Below are 23,598 nucleotides of genomic sequence, written 5' to 3'. Positions count from 1 at the left end.
TGAACAGAGGCAGCAAGGAATCTCCTAGGGAAGAGTGCTGTCCTCCACGTGTTCCAAGTCTGGAAGCCGAGGCATTCCAGCTTTCAGAGAAGGTGCTCGCTCTCTTGATCAGTCAGCTGTGCTGTCCATATTCATATTCTGTGAATCTGACAGGTTCGCTGTACTTCTGTAGTATATGAAAAGCTAGCTATGATACGCGTGACTCAGGGTTTCTTACACCCTACACGTACTTTTTTCAAAACTTTCCTTTGGCAGCACAGCCCTAAGGTTAGGTCCAAAGGCAAGCTGAGCCAGCCAGTCCAGATTTTACGCCATCGCACACAGAGAGAGGAGGGTCCCATTTCCCCAACTGAGTTCTCTAAGAGAAGAAGAAAGTACATCTCCCTGCATGCAATGGGGTACAACCAGCACTGGTACAGCTTGTTGCCCGTGACATGGAGCTGCATAGACACTTTTCAGCATTTTGGGGTTTACCCTTAACACCACCCCAGAGAATTCCATCATACAGGATCCTGTTTCCGTCCCCACCTTCCTGCAGGTTGGGGATGGAATCTCCGTGTGATATAACAGTTATCTCAGATTAAACTTCATCCTCCTTCCAGATCTTGTGCAGCACATTCAATTAACCTACGTCTCCTTGCGACAGACTGCAAAGACCGAACAGAACTTTGTAGTGTTCTGTCTGTTACTGATTCTCAGACAATACTGCTGCATTAGAGTTAATGTCACCTGGACCTCCAGATGATCCCTGCGCAACTGTACCATTCATGAAGGTAGTATTGCTGTATGCTTTACAGTTGATCACCAGAGGATGTGACATCACCAACATTTGAGCTCCTGCACCCAAAGAAGCTAATTCTTTTGAGATCTGCCACATCCTTCATCATTTTGTATTGGTAATTGATGGACTTGATTTCTAACAATGTCAATATGTCTAAGAAAAAAGCGCCCAATTTCAAACAATTTTCATATGTAAAAACTACAATGGGTGCAGAGATACTGGAGGCTGCTGCTTACATGTCGCCTGCAGAAAGTGAAAATAAATGCGGTAAGATGCATGCAAATACAGATGTTAACCAAATACCCTCTCGGGATGAATTCTATCAGTGGTTCTGTGATCTCCGTAAAATGATGAAAGATAATAAAGGAGAGATACTCTCTATCATTACTGGCTTGCGGGAAAGAAATGGCGGACATTGGTAATCGAGTGGACGCATGCGATGTCCAGTTGGACCATCAGGCAGAGGACATTAAGAATTCGCATTCTCAATGTGCACACTTGGATATGAAGAATACCTTTTTACAAGAAAAACTAGAGGACATGGAAAACCAAGAAAGGTGCTATAATCTGCGTTTTTGCGGCATTCCGGAAAACAATTAATATGCTAATTGTAGTGAAGTGGTACAAAAAAGTTAGTGCGTTCCTGTTACAACAAAATGGAATAGAGAAAGTAGTGATTGAACCCCTGAAAGTAGAATTAGAACGAGCCCACCAGTAAGTGGGGTCTAAAGTTGCAAACCGATCTAGGGATATAATTGCTTGTTTCCATCGTTATAGAGTTAACGAGCAAGTGTTGGCAGCAGCTAGGAAGCAACTTACCTGGTCCTGGGAAACAAACACTATTTCATTTTATGTTGCATATCTAACCCTAGCATGAATGCAAAAGTTGTAACTCTGCTCTTTGACTCTCTTCATCTGTACTTTTATATATTATCCAGTTAGCCCCCTTCCCCGTTTTTTGTAATTTCCTTTCTCAGTTACTTGTAAACCGACGTGATGTGTCCTACGAATGCCGGTATAGAAAAATGTTAAATAAATAAATAAATAAATAAATAAATGTTGATTTATCGCCAGTAAAAAGAGAATGAAATTTAAAGAAATCACTGCTGCTTTGAGAAAAGAGGGCCTTAAATATCTTTGGTTATATCCCTTAGGCTTGGTGATGTCGATTCGGGGCACTACTTCCAAAGTGAAAACCACTGATGAAGCGGCAGCCACCTTGACCAGCGAGGGAATCACCGCCCCAATTTTGCGACAGCATGCGATCAGACCAATGGTTTTTAAAGAAGATCTACCGCGATGGCAAAGAATGGGGAAGGGAGGACGTCATCTGAGAAGGAACTCCAGGGAGTCAACTTCACCTAAAGACAACGCGGGATGAACGTTACGTTGTGGTCAATTATGTTTCTTACTTTTGATGAGATACGGTACAGAACTAACCTTCTCATTATTTTTTCTTGTATGTCTCATTTGTTTTCTCCTGATATAAAGATTTCCATGTAATGTTTTCAAGTTAGCTTGTTTGGGAGGCAGTACTTTTCTGTCCGGTTTGTTCACTTCTCCGTTTGCTATTGCAAGTCCTGTGTAAGGCAATAGCAGGGGGTGGGGGGAGGGAGGGCTCCTACTATAAGACTCCCAAGTTCTTGAAAATTTGTTGACCTGGGTAATTCGTTGGCACCAGTTTCTTTCGGGAAATAAATATGTTCTTGCAAAATATTATAGATTTATTCATGGGATAGATTTGATGTAGTGCTAGAGGAATATGAAGGATTATCACTTTCTTAATGTTCAAAGTAAAAATGCTCTCTTTGAATGTAAAATGATTAAACACCTTCAGGAAGCGACACTTTCTTATGAGGGAAGTTAGGCAATCACAAGTGTCAATTACATTCATACAAGAAACACACATAAAACATAGATTTGAATATTTTAGGAATTGGAATGAATTTTCTTACACTTGCTTCGTACCAGCCACTAAAAATGTAAAGTATGCAGGAGTTTGGGATTTTGCTGGGGAAGGATTTTGTTTGTAATGTGAAATTAAGTAATGGGGACCCTAAAGGGCGAATAGCTTGAGTTAAATTTGAAACTGAAGGTACCATTTACGCTCTGTTAAATGTTTATGCGCCTAATGCAGATCAAAGAGATTTCTTTGCTGCTGTCGATGAGGTTTTACAATCTAAAGGGGAAGGGCATATCATAGCTGCTGGGGATTTTAATCCCCAGCAGCTATGATATGCCACATCATTGACAAATATCATCAACTGCTCTCTAGCCCAAGGAACCTTCCCTGATGATCTCAAAATGGCTTCAATCTCACCGCTCCTAAAGAAACCTAACCTTGACCCGAAGGACCCCAACAACTTCCGCCCCATAGCTAACCTCCCATTCATCGCCAAGATCATGGAAAAACTAGTGAACTCTCAACTCTCAGATTTCATTGAAGACAACAATCTTCTCTTCACCCCACAACACGGCTTCCGAAAAAATAGAGGCACAGAATCCCTCCTCACCTCGCTGACAGATCATATTTTAATGGGCCTCGATAAAGGAAATTCTTTCCTACTGATCTTGTTAGACCTATCCGCAGCGTTCGACACGGTCAACCATGCCATCCTCCTAAACCAGCTTTCGTCCATAGGAATCAGCGGCACCGTCCTATCCTGGTTCAAAACCTCTCTCAATAACAGAGGTTACAAAGTTAAACTCCAAAACAAGGAATCCTCAAGATTTGACTCTGTCATAGGAGTCCCACAAGGTTCTTCATTATCTCCGACTCTATTTAATATCTACCTTCTTCCTCTCTGCCAACTTCTCACCGACCTCAATCTAAAGTATTTCCTTTACGCAGATGATATCCAAATTATCATCCCCATCAAAGACACATACTCTAAAACTCTTGACTACTGGGAATCATGCCACCAGAAAATCAAACAATTACTAAACAGCTTACACCTCATCTTAAACTCATCCAAGACTGAAATCCTACTCATCTCTCCTGAAAACAATATCTCTAATACTACTCTTCCTACCAACCTACCTACCACACAAGTTAGAGACTTAGGAGTGATAATTGACAACCGGCTAAACTTCAAGGCACATATCAACAAAACAACCAAAGACTGCTTCTATAAACTCCAGGTTCTGAAGAGGATAAGACCTCTTTCCATGCTCAAGACTTCAGATCAATCATCCAAGCAGTCATTTTTTCAAAAATAGACTATTGCAATTCCCTATTGCTAGGTCTGCCCTCATCCTATTCCAAACCATTACAGATGGTTCAAAACTCAGCAGCCCGATTACTAACAGGCGCAAGAAAGAGAGACCACATATCTCCCATTCTGAAAGAGCTACATTGGCTACCCGTACACTTCCGTATCATGTACAAAGCCATATGTATCATCTTCAAAACTATTCATCAGCGCATCTCCCTCGATCTACAAATCCCCCTCCAAGTATACAACTCAACAAGACCGACCAGAGATGTTTACAGAGGCGCCCTCAAAGTTCCCCCTGCGAAAATGACCAGACACATCACCTTAAGAGATCGTGCCACCTCCACAGCTGGCCCTTCCCTGTGGAATTCCATTCCTACAGATCTCAGACTGGAACCCTGCCTCTTAACTTTTAGGAAAAGACTTAAGACTTGGTTATTCAAGCAAGCTTTCCAAGACACAATCTAATAACACAAGTCAAGGACACATACCAAGGACTCCACAAAACTCTCAACCATTAATCATGCCTTTTGTACATAGCATTTAATTTATTTGTATACCGTTTAACCGTTTATTCTTTCCTATCTCTTCCTTCTTCTCCAAGTTCTGCCACCCTTGTTATTTGTAACTGCTCCTTTGGTCACCACAGTTCGAGTTGATGTATTTAACGCACTCCCGTTTCATGTAAACCAGCAAGATATGTTTTCATGATTGCCGGTATATAAAAACCTTAAATAAATAAATAAATAAAATCTGATTTGTTTGCCTGCCATAGAGAATTTGACCAGTAGTGGACAAAGGTCAACAAGAAGTAGAAAAAAACCCCCAAATATTTAATCAAAACATGGGATTTTATTGATATCTAGAGACATCATAATCATAATCTTGGTATTAAGAATTACACTTTCTATTTTCGCCTTCACAACTCATATTCTCATATAGATATGTTTTTAGTAGACAAAGAACGAACCACCCATAGGGTGCATGCTGAGATTGGAGTAATTCCATGGTCAGTTCATGCACCAATAACATCGGATACCCATCTCAAAGAAATAGACAGAGGCCAGCGTTATTGCCTGTCCTTGTTATACATCTGAAAGAGTCCGTAATTCTGTCCCCCAGGCACTAAACAGACAAACGGTGTTTACATCAGGGGAGGCCCCATCACGTTTGGCATTTTTTGAACTCCCCCCACCCCCCCCTGTAAGTACAGCTCCTGTAAAATGCAAGAAGGAAGGCAACCAGACAGACCTCGTCTCCTTGTCCTCTCCTCCATTCCCTCTGGAGCGGCAGCAGAAATGGGGTTGACAAAGGTTAAAGGTTAGAGATCATGCAAGGTAACGTGGACGAGAAGAGAAAACAGATGAAAGAACAGAAGCTCATCACAAGCAGAGGAGCAGACACTTCCTGCTGACGCAGGCCGCCTCCCTGGTGCCAGTCAGATACTTTTGAAGGGCGGGGGGACAGCAAGGTTTAGTGCATCCCAGGAGAAGGGCTAAACTCTGCTATCTCTACCCGCTGCACCGGGATAAGGAATGAGGACCTCTGCAATAACTGATTTGACCCAGTGACTCCGCAGGCCACAAAGTTACTCCCCAGAAACCAACCGGGTCGATATTGGCAGGTTGGTGGCAGTCAGGTGCCGTCTACATTACTGTTCCCATGTTAATCTACAATATGAAAAGGCCCTCTAAAATTTGCTAAAAGTACATGAGACAATATCTGATTTTCTGAGATACTGAACAGCAGCAGCTGCTTAACTCTTTATTACAACTACTTCCATATAGAAATGCATTCTATAGGTATATATTTGATTTCATTTTGAATTGCAATGCATCCGATGCTGCGTTAATGGTTACTACTGTAAAATTATTTATTTTGATTAAAAAAAATAAAATAAAGAGGCTGCTGCTCACTGCCCTGCTGTTGGTCTCCCCTAACAAGGCCCGAAGCAGGATTGCAGGGGATTCTTCGGACAGCACAACTGAAAGCCTTCAGGGCCACAGTGGGCAGTGCCCAGGAATTGTCCTGGCATTTCAGAATATGCTACATAGATGCTTGGGAGCTGAAAATGCCATGAGACACTCCAGCAAAGTGGCAAGGCTTGTGGAGCAGAAATGCTGCTTCAGCGGTGACAGCAGGGCAACGCTTAGGGGCTCCGAGGCGCATCCAGACTCATTCCTGAAGGACATTGGGGGCGTGCCTCAGGCTCACAATCCAGCCCCAAGGCCCAGTGCAGTGACAAATTTGCTCCTGGTAATTTCACGCCTTGCAGACTGCAGAATTAAGCCATTAAACTTCTCCTAATGCTTTAAAGCACTTCATTAAAACGTATCAAATTGTTCTTTGGACCCTTTAAAAGGTTAAAAGCTTGTTTTTTTTAAATTCTGCAGGTCAGCATGAGAGAAATGGGTCAAGGATGGCGTGGCAGCTGCAAAGGAAAACCTTCTTGCATTACACAAGGGCTTCCCTTGCTATTTTTTGGAGCCTAGAAATTGAATTTCCTTTGCACTTACAGGCATTTCTGTGCATAAAGCACAGGTTTCTTCACACGGTTAGAGCCAGCAGGCAGAAAATCATCCGGTCCTGGTGGGAGCTCTCTCCGTAAAAAGCTATGTTCTGTTTGGAGGGGGGTCTATGTTGCTTTGTCATCATGCCAAAGACCTGTGATCAGGGGAAGGTGACAGGGCAGTTCTGACGCAGTCAGAACATTTTACGTTTAAATGCCGACTGCAAACCGGGCCACAGCAGCTTAATTTGCTTATAGTGAAATTACCAGCAGAGCAGCAGGACCAGAAAACGGAAAGAAACCCCTTCTCATGCTGTAATCCTTTCTACGGCTATTCCGGGGGGTTTTGTTTTATTCATTTCTTTCTCCTGTATCGCTGCATTAAACGAATGGGGGTCTGTCAATGGGGCGGATCCGACAACTGCCCTTCTTCCTACCTGGTGGTGGGAGACCTCTTTCTCCTCTCACAGTGCACGGCGTCAAAGAAAGCCGCGTTCCAGAACCTCAGGGTGTGCCTGAAAGCAAAACACAAAAAAACACACATCCTGTAAAACCTGCTTCCGGAAACATTTGTGGCAAGTGCTCGCAGTCACAAAACCTGGGCCCATGGCTTTAATGCCTTTTGCCCCAGAAAGGTTCCCGGTGGGAATTGCGGTTAATGTGGACAGGCGTACATAAGCACGTACATTGTCCTAAAAACACAAATGACTCCAGTGCACTAGCCCAGAAGGAAACCAGGAGATGTGGGAACATTTTATGCTGTCTAATTTCCTTCTTTGGAACAGTCATAACCATATGGAAATTTCTATCAACCAATGGCAAGGCTGCTTTTAAAATGCTTGATATCAACCAATGACAGGGCAGCTGCAAAAATGCTGAATGACATCACAAAGTGCTCAGACCTCCCTGAGATTACAGCTGAGCTGATTGGTTCCCTAAAGTACTGGAGGTATCAAGGGCATGTGAAAAGTGTGAGCTGGGAGTCACTGGGCATTGTGGCAGACAATGGATGAATGGTTCAAAGGTTATTAGGGGGCAAATACGTTTAGAGGGGGGCAGGTGAGCAGACCTGATTATATAAGGCCAGATTCCCTATGTGTAACTTAGCAAAATTTCAGTGAGAAATGGCTTGAGTCGGTCCTGTTCAGGATAGATGTGTACTGAAGACCAGACCTCCTGCTCCATGCCTTCGCATCCAGAGCCCGGCTGCTGATCTCGCAGCACATTTCAAACACTTCTCCCAGGGATCAGTCACCTTCTTTCTGGGGTCATCAATCACTCACCCACCTGGCAGGGTGTGGAAGAGGGGCTGAAGCGCGCCATTCCTCTGACAAGAAAACTCTTTGAACTGCCAAGTTGGCTTTCAGTCCTTCCACCACAGGAAGGGCTCGCAGTTGCAATGATTTCAGAGGTGGCCTGATCCGTGCAATGAAGGCGTTCCAACAAGCTGTTGGAGGGACTGGCAACTGGTGTGGCAATTCAAAATAAAAATCCCCCCCCCATTTCCTGTTTGTGTGGATAAGAGAGGGGCTGGAAGCCCAACGTTACCAGATTGGCTGTTGCTTGAGGTGTGAATACAGGTAGATCTTCTCCCCTTTCTTCTCCTGGGCACTCTGCGCTGTCACTGAGGCAAATAAAAGCCAAGCATGAGAGAGACTGGGCAGGTATACACAGGGCTAGCACGCTATTCAGGAAAGCATTGCACAGAATCATACCAGGTTACAAGCATGAGAGAGACTGGGCAGGTATACACAGGGCTAGCACGCTATTCAGGAAAGCATTACGTAGAATCACACCAGGTTACAAGCATGAGAGAGACTGGGCAGGTATACACAGGGCTAGCACGCTATTCAGGAAAGCATTACGTAGAATCACACCAGGTTACAAGCAGCTCCCAGGGGGCAGAGTCAGGAAAGTCAGGTGGATGCCTGGAATATCCCCTCAGAGGTGGGAGAGATAAAAGCAGTGGCAGAATTCAAAACAGCGGGACCCGTACCGTGGAAGTCAATGCCACTGGAAATCAGACTGCAGAGAAGCTTTAAACTATTCAAAGTAAGTCTAAAAACCTGGCTTTTTATAAGGAGAACCAAGAAACCAAACCAGCGCATAAGTAGCACCAAGCAAACAGTTTTAAAATTTGCTTTTTTCTTTCCCACCTCTAAATACATATTATATAGGAACTGTAAAGGAGATAACTCAACACATAGTTTTATATTAAAAGAACATGTTAGCGCTCAGTGATGGCACATCTATAATAAGTTATCTATACTAATCAACTTTTATTACTATTGGTGCCTTTTTGTAAACCGTGGTGATGGTAAAATAACTTAATGACGGTATAGAAAAGATTTTAAATAAATAAACACACACAGATGCGCCCTCATGCTAAGAGGATGGGAATGAAGCAAAGAGCAGCAGTTACAATCCTAGAGAGCAGCAGTACAGCTTTGAGAGGTTAGGTGAACCAGGAGCACTGGCAGGATTTGAACTCTGGCTTCCCCGATTCTTAGCCTACAACTCCAATCACTGGGTTACTCCTCTGCAGCAGATGCCCAGCTGGAGCTCCTCCTGGCCGGCCCCAGCCCCCACAGGGTGCACTTCCTCTATGGTGGTGCGCCACGACTGGTTACGAGTCGGCTGGGAAGGCTGCGTGGGTTATAGCCCCCTGGGCAGCAGTGTCACAGCTTTCCCAGGGCCGAGGGAAATAGCAATAAGAACATAAGAACTGCCACACTGGATCAGACTGAGGGTCCCATCAAGCCCAGTGGCCAATCCAGGTCTAATTACCCAGTAGAATCCCAAACAGCAGATAAGATTCCACTTTGCTTATGCCCAGGGATAAACAGTGGCTTTGCTCAAATCTACTTAGTTAATAACAGTTTATGGGCTTCTACTCTAGGAATGGGTCCAAACCTTTTAAACCCAACTATGCTAACTGCCACAACCACATCTTCTGGTAATGAATTCCAGAGCTTAAATGTGAAAAATTATTTTCTCTCATTTGTTTTAAATCTGCTGCTTGCTAACTTCATGGAGTGCCCCGTAGTCCTTCTATTTTCTGAGAAAGTAAATAACTGATTCACATTTACCCGTTCTAGACCTCTCATGATCTTAAACACCTCTATCATATCCCCCCTCAGCCGTCTCTTCTCCAAGCTGAACAGTCCTAACCTCTTCAGCCTTTCCTCATAGGGGAGCTGTTCCATCCCCTTTATCATTTTGATTACCAACATACTGAACCCGTCCCCCATACCCCCCCTCGTGGAGAAGGGAGCCAGGATCCCCTGCACCCAGCACAACTGTCAACTGGAGTAGATTATCGTATTGTGCCACTGGGCAGGGAAGCTTCTGCTGAGCATCAGGGCTCTGCGGCAATGCCAGCAATCCACCCAACCCATTTTGAAACATAAACCAAGGGTCTAACACATGCACTAATCGGAAAGCCTCCTGAAATCCTGCGGCACAGTGAGGGTGAGGGCTGGTGTGTGCTGGCTGAGGAGGGGTCCAGCAGTGGGTGCATGTTGGGGAGATGGAGCATGATCATGCATGAATCGTCCCAAAAGATGATGAATGGGCAGGGCGAAGCCAGAGGAAACTCCGGTGGAGATCCGTGGCACCTGATGTGTAAACTGTTCATCACACCTGGGTAAAAGGGCTGCTGGGCAGACTGGATAAGCCATTTTGGCCTTTTTCTGCCATCATTTACCACACTGCTGTGTAAGCAGGATATATAATGTGGTTATGTAACTTGCTGAATGAATTAGAGACTCTGCTTGCTACTGCATCATTTTGTACTCCAATTCCAGATCTTAGACACTAAGCAGTCTGCACAGTGCTGAAAACGGGGTTCTCCATCGAGCATTGGTGCCGATAGGCAGCACTTTTCCTTCTAAGCCAGAATTCGATCACTGACCCAGCATGAAGATGGGAGGGCGGTGGCAGTTCAAAGGTTCATCGTATGGTTTTACAGGACAGTCTGCATGAGTCTTCAGTGTAGTGGCTCAGAAACATTGCGCTCTCAGGCCAGCTGGCACACTCAGCACGGTGACCTTCTTTACAGCAGACCGCCAGAGCTAGACATGTGACCTCCATTAAGCTTTCAAGCAGTGAGTGGCGCGCACCCAGATCTGTGCTTTGGGGCAATTTAAGACAGCATCCATCATAAAACGACACAGGACAATGTGGCAGGAGCTTACCAGGCTGTTCTTTCTGCTGGTTTTCACCATCCCTGAAACAAAGAAAAGAGCAGAAGTCAAAAGCAGATACCCCAAAAACAGCCCACTGGCATTAAAGCTAAAAAATATCCCCCTCTCTATTTAGGCCCAGGACAGCCTCCTCTAGCCTGATTAAATCCTCTCTCAGCTCTCTGAATATCTGGCTCACATTTACTAAATGAGAAACAGCTTAATCCTCATTAAATCTTTTAGATTAACCTGGATTTCTTCAGGATTATTCAAATGACTGAAGAGCTCCCAATACTTTGAACTTAAGTGTAATTCTGAAACCTCCACCAGGGCTTTGGGTGGAAAAGGTCTCGCAATATCTTCAGAGGAACAAGAAATGAAATGGACATGACAGAAAAGGGCAGGGTACATGATTTTAAACCCCAATTTCTTTGTGCTCCTGCTCTGACAGACAGGCGGTGATGCCCGGTACTGACTCGCTCTTCCTGGCCAGCGGCCCCTTCAGCTTGGTCTCCAGTCCCCCGAAGAATCCTTTCATGTTCTCCGTCTTGGTGGACGTGTTCTTCAGCAGCCGCTCCGCGATGTCCTTCTTCTCCGCCAGCCAGCTGTTGGCAGACTTCAGGTAGGCATCGATGCTGCCCGCCCCCACCAGCCTGGGCTTAGAGTCTGCAGGAGGGGTCTGCGTCTTCCCTGCAAGGAACAATTACAGTGAGGGTGCGTCTGAGAAGGACCCAAGTGCAAAGACAGATTTCATCATTATTTTTTTTTTTTTTGTAGGGTGAGCAGGGAAGCCTTTTTTTTTTTGGCAACAAGAAGACCACAGAGTCTACAGACTTCCCATGAGCCAAAACAAGAACACGCATATTCCTTCTCTTTACATTTATAAACATGATGTATTCTCACAACACTGAAGGATGAACCCTGTCCTTTTCCAGAACAAAGTATTTGCAGTCATGGCCGATTACATATAGGGGGAAAAATATAGAGAAATTGGTTCTTACCTGCTAATTTCCGTTCCTGTAATACCACAGATCAGTCCAGACAAGTGGGTTCTGCATCCCTACCAGCAGATGGAGGCAGAGAACAAAAACAGAGAGTGCCACCTGAGTCCCTCAGTATTGACCGGTACCCATGCCAAGATGAGAACAAGAAAAAAAAATTCCCCTAAAATAGGGCGAACGAAAAACCCCAGGGTTGGAAAACCCGGAAAAAACTGCTAACAACTCTTGGCAACTGCTGAGCTCGAATATACTAGTACGTTTTATTGAAATAACTCTTCGGAATGTATCCAAGCAAACAACAGGACAGTCAGTCTTTCGGAAGTACCAACAGGGCGGGCCTCTGGACTGATCTGTGGTATTACAGGAACAGAAATTAGCTGGTAAGAACCAATTTCCCTTTCCTGAACATACCCAGATCAGTCCAGACAAGTGGGATGTACCAAAGCACCCTTAAACCGGGCGGGAACCCGAAAGACCTGCTTTCAGCACACCAAAGGCAGCCGCCTCTGGTGCGCTCACATCCAAATGGTAATGGTTAGCGAAAGTATGCAGAAAGGACCACACTACGGTCCTACATATCTCCTAAGGAAAGACCAACCGACACTCGGCCCATGACACTGCTAGTGCATGCGTAGAATATGCTTTAAGACCCACTGGCACCGTGTGGCCCTTAGAAACATAGGCCGAGGAAATAGTTTCCGTCAACTAGAGGGCTAAGGAAGCCTTAGATGCTTTCTCTCCCTTCTTAGGTCCACCGAATAAAATAAAAAGATGATCTGATCACCAGAAAGAATTGGTGACCTTCAAATATCGCAATAGGGCATGCCGTACATCCAAGAGATGGAGATTCTATCAGATCCCAGTTTGTAAACCCCAGCAACTCCACCGTTTGATTCACATGAAAGGCAGAGACTACCTTGGGAAGGACGAAGGCACTGTCTGTAGAGACACCTTGTCTGAGATCCGCAGGAAAGGATCGCGGCAAGAAAGGGCTTGTAATTCGGAGATCCTCCTGGCCGAGCAAATGGCAACCAAAAAAATGGTCTTCAAGGTAAGGATTTTCAAAGATGCTCAACCCAAAGTCAAAGGGGGCCTCACAGAGGACCCCCAACACCAGATTGATTCTAGTCAAGACACACCTTCCGAATTGGAGGCTTCAAATGCTTTACCCCTTTCAGGAAATGGACGATGTCGGGTTGAGTGGCCAACGGCCTGCCCTGAACCTTACCCCTAAGGCAACCGAGGGCCGACACGAACTCTCAGCGAACTATAAGCCAAACCCTTTGACAAGCCCTGCTGCAGAAAGGACAAAATATTTGGAACAGCGGACACCATCAGATCTACTCGTTGCTGACCACACCAGGTCTCAAACACCTTTCAAATTCATGCATATGCCATGCAGGTCGTCGGACGTCTAGCCTGAAGAAAGGTGGTAATGACAGACTCAGAATAGCCCTTCAGTCGTAACCGCCACCTCTCAAAAGCCAGGCCACACGACAAAAGTGATCCTCCCAATCCGAGAAGATGGGACCTTGCCATAACAGCCCCCTCAGATGAGCTAGGCGAAAGGGTCTGTCGATGGTCAGATGAACCAAATCTGCGAACCACGGCCGCCACGGCCACTCGGGAGCCACCAGAACCACAGAGCCAGGATGGGCCTCTATGCACTGTAGCATGCGCCCTATGAGGGACCACGGTGGGAAGACATAAAGAAGGATCCCCTTCGGCCACGGGCACACCAGAACATTGACACCTATTGAACTGATATCCCATCTGCGACTGATGAACCGAGCCGTCTTTACAATGAGCCGCCATCGCCATGAGGTTCAATTGAGGAAATCCCCCTATCGGGCACAAATGAGGTTCCAAGCTTCCAGGGACAGCTCCCACTCCCCTGAATCCAGCTACTGATGGCTGAGGAAATCCACTTGCACATTGTCTACTCCGGCAACGTAGGAAGCTGCGATCCCTTCCACCCACGCAAACAGCAATTGAGCTTCTCGAGCCACCGCTTGACTCCTGGTGCTGCCTTGACGGTTGATCTATGCCACTGTCATCGCATTATCCAAGAACACCCAAACCATGTGACCTTGCACCATCAGCAGAAATTCTTTCAAGGCTCTGTGCACGGCCCTTATCTCCAAGCGACTGATTGACCAGGACTTCTCCTCTGTTGACCAAAGTTCCTGAGCGACCCAGGCACACTGCTCCCCAGCCCCTGAGACTGGCATCCATGATCACCACCACCCAATCCAGGATGTCAAAACTCATTCCCTTCTCCAAACGGGGCCAAGATAGCCACCACGACAGGCTGGCTCTGGCTTCCTTCCCTAGCAGAAGTGGAAGGTGGTATTGCTCCAACTTTGGATCCCAGCGGGACAACAGGAATCTCTGAGGCGGTCACATGTGGGCAAAAGCCCATGGGACCAGCTCCAACGTTGAGGCCATGGAGCCTAGGACCTGTAAGTAATCCCAGACCTTCGGAACTTGGAGGAGTAACAGCCCCTCGCCTGTGACAATGCAATTTGGTCAACCTGTCCACCGTCAGGAACACCCGGCCAGGTACTCCAGAGATTGCAAGAGCGCCAGCTGACTCTTCACCAGGTTGATCACCCAACCCAGAGAGTGTAACGTCCACTGCCTGAACACACTCCTCCTGTGTCTTGCCCCGAATGAGCCAATCATTGAGGTATGTATGCACCAGCACCCCTCCCTTCCTTAAGGCTGCTGCTACCACTACCATCACCTTGGTGAAGGTTTGCGGAGCTGTGGCGACCGAATGGAAGAGCCCTGAACTGGAAGTGCCACCCCAGCACCTTGAACCGCAGAAACCTCTGATGACCCTGCCGTATGGGGATGTGCAAGTAGGCCTTGGTGAGATCCAATGACGCCAGAAATTCCCCCTTGCAGACTGCCACGATCACCATACATAGTGTCTCCATCTGGAAACATGGAACCTTCAAGCTTCTGTTCACCTTCTGGAGATCCAAGAGGGGTGGAAGGTTCCCTCCTTCTTTGGAACCACAAAGTAGACGTGCCCTGCTCATTCTTTGGCACCGGGAGAATAGCCTCCAGGCTTAACAATCTCTGCAGGGTTCCTTCCACGGCTTCTCACCTGCTGTGGAAAACACAGTGCAATTCCAGAAAGTTGTCTTTAAGCAGCCGAGAAAACTCTACGGAGTAGCCATCCCTGATCACCTCAAGAACCCACTGATCGGATGTAATCTTCACCCACTCCTTGTAAAAATGGAACAAGGCCCCCGACTGCTACTGGAGAGGAGTGGGTGGGCCGGATCTCATTGGGTTGACTTACTGCCTCCGACCCCCTGGCCAGAGCCGCTCCTGGAGGGTCGTCTGGAAAATCGAAAGGACTGCTGGCGGCCAGCCGGCTGCTTAGATCCAGGGGAAGCTGCCCTTCTTCCGGAATGAAAACGCTTCAACTCCTGAAAATGAGAGCGGCCAGAGAAAGACTCCTTAACATTCTTCCTGTCTTCCGGCAATTTATGGCCGTTAGTCTCCCTCAAGGACTTCGAGGAGGATCTGGATCAACTTACGAAGAGGAGTTTCCCTTTAGAAGGAAGGTGACATAACTGGGACTTGGACCACATGTCCACAGACCAGTTTCACAGCCACAAAATGTGCCTTGCTGCCACCGCCGAAACCAGACTGCGAGCTGCTGTGTGCACCAAATCATACAAAGCGTCCACCACATAGACCACTCCCACCTCCAGATGGGCTGCGTGAACAGGGGAGAGTACACCCTAAGCCGCCGGTTCCTGAGGCTTCTGGATCCAACATAAACAGGAGTGCTGCATCATACTAGCGCAAACTGCAGCGCAGAGCCCCAACGTGGAGACCTCGAACATCCGCTTGAGTTGAATCTCCAGCTTGTGATCCTGTGCATCCTTCAGAGTGGCAGACCCGGCCACCAGAATCGTGGTCTTCTTGGTCACCGCAGAGACAGTGGCATCCATCTTAGGAGTCTTAAGGCGGTCCAGATGCGCCTTGCAACAGGAGGCAGAGCTTCGTCATCGCCCTTGCCACTTTCAATCCCGTTTCCGAGGTATCCCACTCCGGGCTAATCAGCTTTTGAATCTTCTTTGGAATAGGAAAGGCGCTCAGCGGACCTCTCAGACCATCCAATACTCCCTTACTATCTGACTCTGAGCCAGCTTTACTCCCATTTCCTCCAAAACCTAGAGAATAAGAGGTCTCAGCTCTTTCCTCTTAAATAGATGAACCACCCGGGGGTCATCTCCGTCAGGCCCGGCACCTTCAATGGGGGTCTGGTCATCTTTAGTGGCGTCTGGACCAGGGGCGAAATCTCCATTTGGCTCATCCGGGTCCATAAGAACATAAGAAATTGCCATGCTGGGTCAGACCAAGGGTCCATCAAGCCCAGCATCCTGTTTCCAACAGAGGCCAAACCAGGCCACAAGAACCTGGCAATTATCCAAACACTAAGAAGATCCCATGCTACTGATGCAATTAATAGCAGTGGCTATTCCCTAAATAATCTTGATTAATAGCAGTTAATGGACTTCTCCAAGAATTTATCCAAACCTTTTTTGAACCCAGCTACACTAACTGCACTAACCACATCCTCTGGCAACAAATTCCAGAGCTTAATTGTGCGATGAGTGAAAAAGAATTTTCTCCGATTAGTCTTAAATGTGCTTCTTGCTAACTTCATGGAATGCCCCCTAGTCCTTCTATAACCGATTTACATCTACTCGTTCAAGACCTCTCATGATCTTAAAGACCTCTATCATAGCCCCCCTCAGCCATCTCTTCTCCAAGCTGAACAGCCCTAACCTCTTCAGTCTTTCCTCATAGGGGAGCTGTTCCCCTTTATCATTTTGGTCGCCCTTCTCTGTACCTTCTCCATTGCAATTATATCTTTTTTGAGATGCGGTGACCAGAATTGTACACAGTATTCAAGGTGCGGTCTCACCATGGAGCAATATAGAGGCATTATGACATTTTCCATTTTCTTCACCATTCCCTTCCTAATAATTCCTAACATTCTGTTTGCTTTTTTGACTGCTGCAGCACACTGAGCCAACAATTTTAAAGTATTATCCACTACGATGCCTAGATCTTTTTCCTGGGTGGTAGCACCTAATATGGAACCTAACATCGTGTAACTACAGCAAGGGTTATTTTTCCCTATGTGCAACACCTTGCACTTATCCACATTAAATTTCATCTGCCATTTGGATGCTCAATCTTCCAGTCTTGCAAGGTCCTCCTGTAATGTATCACAATCCGCTTGTGATTTAACTACTCTGAATAATTTTGTATCATCCGCAAATTTGATAACCTCACTCGTATTCCTTTCCAGATCATTTATATTTATATTGAAAAGCAACGGTCCAAGTACAGATCCCTGAAGCACTCCACTGAGAAAATTGACCATTTAATCCTACTCTCTGTTTCCTGTCTTTAAACCAGTTTGTAATCCACAAAAGGACATCACCTCCTGTGCCATGACTTTTTAGTTTTCTTAGAAGCCTCTCATGAGGGACTTTGTCAAACACCTTCTGAAAATACAAATACACTACATCTACTGGTTCACCTCTATCCACATGTTTATTAACCCCTTCAAAAAAATGAAGCAGATGTGTTAGGCAAGACTTCCCTTGGGTAAATCCATGTTGACTGTGTGCCATTAAATCATGTCTTTCTATATGCTCTACGATTTTGATCTTGATAATAGTTTCCACTATTTTTCCTGGCACTGAAGTCAGGCTCACTGGTCTATAGTTACCCGGATTGCCCCTGGAGCCCTTTTTAAATATTGAAGTTACATTGGCCACCCTCCAGTCTTCAGGAACAATGTATGATTTTAATGATAGGTTACAAATTTTAACTAATAGATCAGAAATTTCATTTTTTAGTTCCTTCAGTACCCTAGGATGCATACCATCCGGTCCAGATGATTTGCTACTGTTTAGTTTGTCAATCTGGCCTACTACATCTTCGGGGTTCACAGTGATTTGGTTCAGTTTGTCTGACTCATCACCCCTGAAAACCACCTCCGAAACTGGTATCTCCCCAACATGCTCATTAGTAAACACGGAAGCAAAGAATTAATTTAGTCTTTCTGCAATGGCCTTATCTTCCCTAAGAGCTCCTTTAACTCCTCGGTCATCTAATAGTCCAACTGACTCCCTCATAGATTTCTTGCTTCGGATATATTTTAAAAAATTTTTATTATGAGTTTTTGCCTCTATGACCAACTTCATTTCAAATTCTCTCTTCGCCTGTCTTATCAATGTTTTATACTTAACTTGACAATGCTTATGTTTTATATTATTTTCTTCAGATAGATCCTTCTTCCAATTTTTAAATGATTTTTTTTTGGCTAAAATAGCCTCTTTCACCTCACCTTTTAACCATGGCGGTAATCGTTTTGCCTTCCTTCCACCTTTCTTAATGCGTGGAATACATATGGACTGCACCTCTAGGATTGTATTTTTAAACTATGTCCATGCCTGTTGAACACTTTTAACCTTTGCAGCTGCACCTTTCAGTTTTTTCTAACTATTTTTCTCATTTTTCTCAAAGTTTCCCTTTTGAAAGTTTAGTGTTAGAGCTGTAGATTTACTTATTGCCCCCCTTCCAGTTATTAGTTTAAATTTGATCATGTAATGATCACTGTTGCCAAGTGGCCCCATCACAGTTACCTCTCTCACCAAATCCTGCGTTCCACTAAGAATTAAATATAAAAATAGCTCCCTCTCTTGTTGGTTCCTGAACCAATTGCTCCATGAAGCAGTCATTTTTTACATCCAGGAATTTTATGTCTCTAGCAAGTCCTGATGTTATATTTACCCAGTCAATATTGGGGTAATTGAAATCTCCCATTATTATTGCACTGCCAAATTGGTTAGCTTCCCTGATTTCTCTTAGCATTTCATCATCTGTCTGACCATTTTGTCCAAGTGGTCGGTAGTATACTCCTATCACTATACTTTTACCCAACATACATGGGATTTCTACTCATATAGATTCTACTGAGCATTTAGTTTCTTGTATGATCTTTATCCTTTTGGACTCTATACCCTCCAGGACAAAGTGCCATACCCCCACAGAGTTGATTCTCCCTATCATTGCGATATAATTTGTACCCTGATATAGCACTGTCCCATTGGTTATCCTCCTTCCACCAAGTCTCTGTGATGCCAATTATGTTAATCTCATCATTCACTGCTACACACTATCTCTCCCATCTTACTTCTTCTGGAATTGGCATACAGACATTTCAAAGTGTGTTTTTTGTTTGTATTAACAACCTGCTTTTCAGTTGTTAGGGATAATTCGGAAATCATTAGCTTCGGTGATTTTTTTTACATATAGGCACATGGACTACATTTGCTTTTCATGGAACCTCTCTGTTGGGATGCCCTAACTCTCCTGTTTCATTAGTATCCTTCAAGATGCATTTCTCCGAACCATGCACTGCTGAGTGATTGTCGGCTTTCCCCCTTGTTCTAGTCTGAAAGCTGCTCTATCTCCTTTTTGAAAGTTAGTGCCAGCAGCTTGGTTCCACTCTGGTTAAGGTGGAGCCCATCCTTTCGGAAAAGTCTCCCCCTTCCCCAAAAGTTTCCCCAGTTCCTTACAAAACTGAATCCCTCTTCCCTGCACCATCTTCTCATCCACACATTGAAACTCTGGAGCTCTGCCTGCCTCTGGGGACCTGCACGTGGAACAGGAAGCATTTCAGAGAATGCCATCCTGGAGGTGCTGGATTTCAGCTTTCTACCTAAAATCCTAAATTTGGCTTCCAGAACCTCTCTCCCACATTTTCCTATGTCATTGGTACCACGACAGCCGGCTCCTCCCCAGCACTGTCTATAATCTTATTTAGGTGACACGTGAGGTCTGCCACCTTCGTACCAGGCAGGTAAGTTACCAGGCAGTCCTCACGTCCACCAGCAACCCAGCTATCTACATTTCTAATAATTGTATCGCCAACTATGATGGCCGACCTAACCCTTCCCTCCTGGGCAGTAGCCCTGGGAGACTTGTCCTCAGTGCGAGAGGACAATACATCACCTGGAGAGCAGGTCCTTGCTACAAGATCATTTCCTGCAACATCAGGGTGATGTTCTCCTACTGGGAGACTTTTCTGATCCAAGGCAACACTGGGGCTGCCAGACTGGATTTGGGACTTGGCTACTATGTCCCTGAAGGTCTCATCAATGTACCTCTGTCTGCCTCAGTTCCTCCAAGTCTGCTACTCTAGCCTCCAGAGATCGGACTCGTTCCCTGAGAGCCAGGAGCTCTTTGCACAGAGTGCACACATACAAACGCTAACCGGAAGGTAAAAAATCATACATGTGACACTCAATGCAAAAGGCTGGAAAGCGCCCCTCTTGCTGCTGGAGAGGAGTCCCCCTCTCCCTGAGATGTTCTGAGTCCATCCCATCCTCCCTGTCCCCTTCCGAACGTCCAGGACGAGACCCCCGCATCTTTACAGAGACCATAGAGGAGCGGCGAACTCTCTTAGAGAAACCCAAGCCTGACTCCCTGGGTCTACGCTTAGCTGCCTTCTTAGCCAAGAAGGCCTCACGTAGTAGGATGACGAATTCGGGTGAAAACCCCCCAGAGCCCAGAGGCATGTCCTCAGCATCACTGGAGGTGAAGTTAGAGCCTACATCATCTCCCTGCTCAACACCCTGGAGTGCAGGAGAAAGGGGGGGGGGGGGTAGGGCCATTGGCCGAAGCTCCGTTGGCGGTAGCTCTGCGGTCCACAAACCCTTTGGAGGTCTCAGGCACTGAGACCCTCACCTTGTGCCCTGCCATTGTCCCTGAGGATCGAGAAGCCTTCCTGGGCTTCTGAAGCTTAGAGGAGGATCCCTCTCCCCCAAAGGACAAGTAGTGCAAAGGTAGAGGGAGTTTAGGTAGGCAAACCACACTCTACAAGCTTGGCAAGCAGCATCCCGCAGCTTGTCCGCCATCCTGCCGCCCCCGCCTGAAAAACCCATTCCAAAGTGGCTGGCCCACATGGCCTGGAGGCTGCCGGGGTCACTACCGCACTAATACTGCAGGCACGTGGGAGAAGCGGCAGAGGAGAGGAGAGGCGCAAGCGCCAAAAATAACCTCACTGAACGAGGCGCATGGACAGGGGGCTTCAAATGCCTCACTCCTCTGAGGAAACACACCACATCTGGATGTGATGCCACCGAGCTACCAACCAAAGTGCCTAGGGCCACCACCTGTACCTGAAGGGAGTTAAAGGACAAGCCCTTGGCTAATCCATTTTGTAAAAAGCTTAACATCTGAGCAATCATAGCATGTCTGGGAAGAATCTCTCTCACACGACACGTCTCAAAAACTCTCCATACCCTAATGTATGAGAGGGAGGTAGACGTTTTTCTGGCTTGTAGCAATGTAGTGAAGACTTCCTCAGAATAGCCCTTCTTTCTCAATCTCCTCCTTTCACAAGCCAAGCCGCTAGACAGAAGCGAGCTGCCTGGTCGAAATATATAGGACCTTGATGGAGAAGTTGTGGAAGATGCCAGAGTTGTAGCGGGCCATCCACGGTCAGATTGACGAGATCTGCAAAGCACGGACGTTGGTGCCACTCGGGAGCTACTAGGATTACCCTCCCTGGGTGGACCTCTATCCTGAGAAGCACCTTGCCTACCAGAGGCCAAGGAGGAAACACGTACAGGAGAACTGAGGTTGGCCAGGGAAGTACTAGCGCATCGACCCCTACTGCGCTGTGATCCCTCCTGCGACTGAAGAAGCGAGGGGCTTTGGCATTGTTCTGCCTTGCCATCAAGTCCATGTGGGGAGCCCCCCCCATCTGCGAGGAATGAGATCCATTGCTCCGTCCAAAGGTTCCTACATTACAGGATCTATGCGCTTTCAACTGAGGAAGTCCACTTGTATGGTGTCCTTCCCGGCGATGTGAGACGCCGCTAGCATTGCTAGATTCCTCTCCACCCAAGCCATAAGCAGCTCTGCTTCATCGGCTACTGATTGACTTCTGGTTCCTCCTTGACGGTTGATATAGGCCACCATCGTTGCATTGTTGGAGAGGACACGAACCGCCTGATGGCATAAGTAGGGAAGAAAGTTCTGCAAGGCCAAGCGAACCGCTCTGGTTTCCAGGCGATTGATCGACAATCCGGACGCCTCCAGGGTCCAACTGCCCTGTACTGAAAGATGCCAGCCGGAGAGGCTGGCATCCGTGGTCATCACTGTCCAGTGCGCGAGACTTCCAGATCCACTCCTTGAGACAGGTTGAGCGGGCAAGCCAGCACCCAAGACTGGACCTGGACCTGGCGTGTTTGGTGAGTGGCAGAGGGAATTGGAAATTCTCCAACTTGAGATCCCACTGGGAAAGTAATGCTCATAACTGTCTCCTATGAGCAAATGCCCAAGGAACCACCTCCAGTGTGGATGCCATTGAACAGAGAACTTGAAGGTAGTCCCAGGCCTTGGGCTGTGGAAGAACCAACAAGCAACGAACTTGTCCCATCAGCTTGTTCCTTCGATCCGTCAGAAGAAAAACTTTCCTGACCGAAGTGTCGAACTTGGCTCCCAGAAATTCCAATGTCTGAGAGGGAACCAAGTTGCTCTTGACCTGATTGATTACCCATCCAGGGATTTCAACAGAGCGCAGAATTGGAAATGAATTCCCAGGACCATAAAGCGAAGGAACTTCTGATGATCCTTACAAATGGGAATGTGCAAGTATGCCTCCATCAGATCCAGAGAGGCCAGGAATTCTCCTTTGTGTACCGCCGCGATGACTGAACACAGAGACTCCATGCGAAAATGTGGCACCTTGAGAGCCTTGTTTACCTTTCTGAGGTCCAAAATTGGCCAGAAGGACTCTTCTTTCTTTGGAACTACAAAGTAAATGGAGTACCTTCCTGTCCTCCAGTGTTCTGGAGGAACCGGCTTTACTGCTCCCAGAGCCAAAAGACTTTCGAGAGTCTGACGAACAATCTGCCGTTTGACCTGTGGACCGCATGGAGATATTAAGTAAAAGTCTCTGAGAGGCCGAGCAAATTCCAAAGCGTAGCCTCGTTCTATTATGCTTAGCACCCACTGATCGGAAGTAATTCTGGCCCATGCCTCGTAAAATCGGACAGGTGACCCCCCCCCCCCTACCCGAGGGATTGAGGGAAGGGCCCACCCGTCTCATTGTGCAGTCTTGGAAGCGAAAGAGCATGAAGAACCACCCTCTCGGGCGTTTCTGCATCCCCGAAAAGTCGAGGACCAGGTTTGGTTCCTGGCCACCGGTTGGCGCTGTACAGCCGCTTGTTGCCTGTTCTGCCGAAATCTCCGTTGTCCCCAAAAAAGAGAGCGGGATGATGGGAACCCTCTGGAGGGTCTCGGTCTGTCCTCTGGTAACTTGTGAACTTTGTTCTCCCCCAGGGACTTTATCAACTGCTCCAAATCCTCTCCGAATAAAAAAACCACCTTTAAATGGAATAGCACCAAGCTGAGCCTTGGATGAAACATCCACAGACCAGTTGCAAAGCCACAAAAGCCATCTTGTGGACACTGCCGACGACATGGTGCGAGAGGAAGTACGGAGCAGGTCATACGGCGCATCCACCCCATATGCCACCGCAGCTTCCAAATGCTGCGCCTACTCCAATTCATCCGGAGGAAGATCTTCTCTGGACATCAGCAATTGCTGTACCCAGTGCAGGCTCGCACGCAGCATATAGCTGCTGCACGCCGCCGCCTGGATACCTAGGGTCGACACCTCAAAAATGCGTTTAAGCAGTACTTCCAGCTTGCGGTCCTGAAGGTCCTTGAGAGCCACCGAGCCTGCGACTGGAATAGTAGTCCGCTTGACAACAGCCGAAACTGAAGCATCTACCTTAGGGAACTGTAGGAGTTCCAGGAACTCATCCACTAGCGGGTAAAGCTTATC

At 46.7% G+C, this 23,598-nt stretch overlaps 1 protein-coding gene across 4 annotated transcripts in view; it reads right to left on the bottom strand.

Annotated features, from left to right (window-relative positions):
* Positions 1 to 23,598, bottom strand: part of KIAA0513 (KIAA0513 ortholog) — a 163,819-nt gene that overhangs the window by 35,313 nt on the left and 104,908 nt on the right. For all 4 annotated transcript variants that reach the window (XM_029608044.1, XM_029608043.1, XM_029608042.1 and 1 more), the window contains 4 exons: positions 11,166 to 11,379; positions 10,702 to 10,733; positions 8,054 to 8,129; positions 6,943 to 7,020 (listed from right to left, as the gene is read on the bottom strand). In XM_029608044.1, coding sequence (XP_029463904.1) covers positions 6,943 to 7,020; positions 8,054 to 8,129; positions 10,702 to 10,733; positions 11,166 to 11,379 — 400 coding nt within the window. The remainder of the gene's footprint in view (positions 1 to 6,942; positions 7,021 to 8,053; positions 8,130 to 10,701; positions 10,734 to 11,165; positions 11,380 to 23,598) is intronic.

This window comes from Rhinatrema bivittatum, chromosome 7 (assembly GCF_901001135.1).
Source record: "Rhinatrema bivittatum chromosome 7, aRhiBiv1.1, whole genome shotgun sequence".
NCBI classification, from domain to species: Eukaryota; Metazoa; Chordata; class Amphibia; order Gymnophiona; family Rhinatrematidae; genus Rhinatrema; species Rhinatrema bivittatum.
Note: the sequence above shows the minus strand (reverse complement) of the source record. Positions and strands in the feature narration are given on the sequence as shown.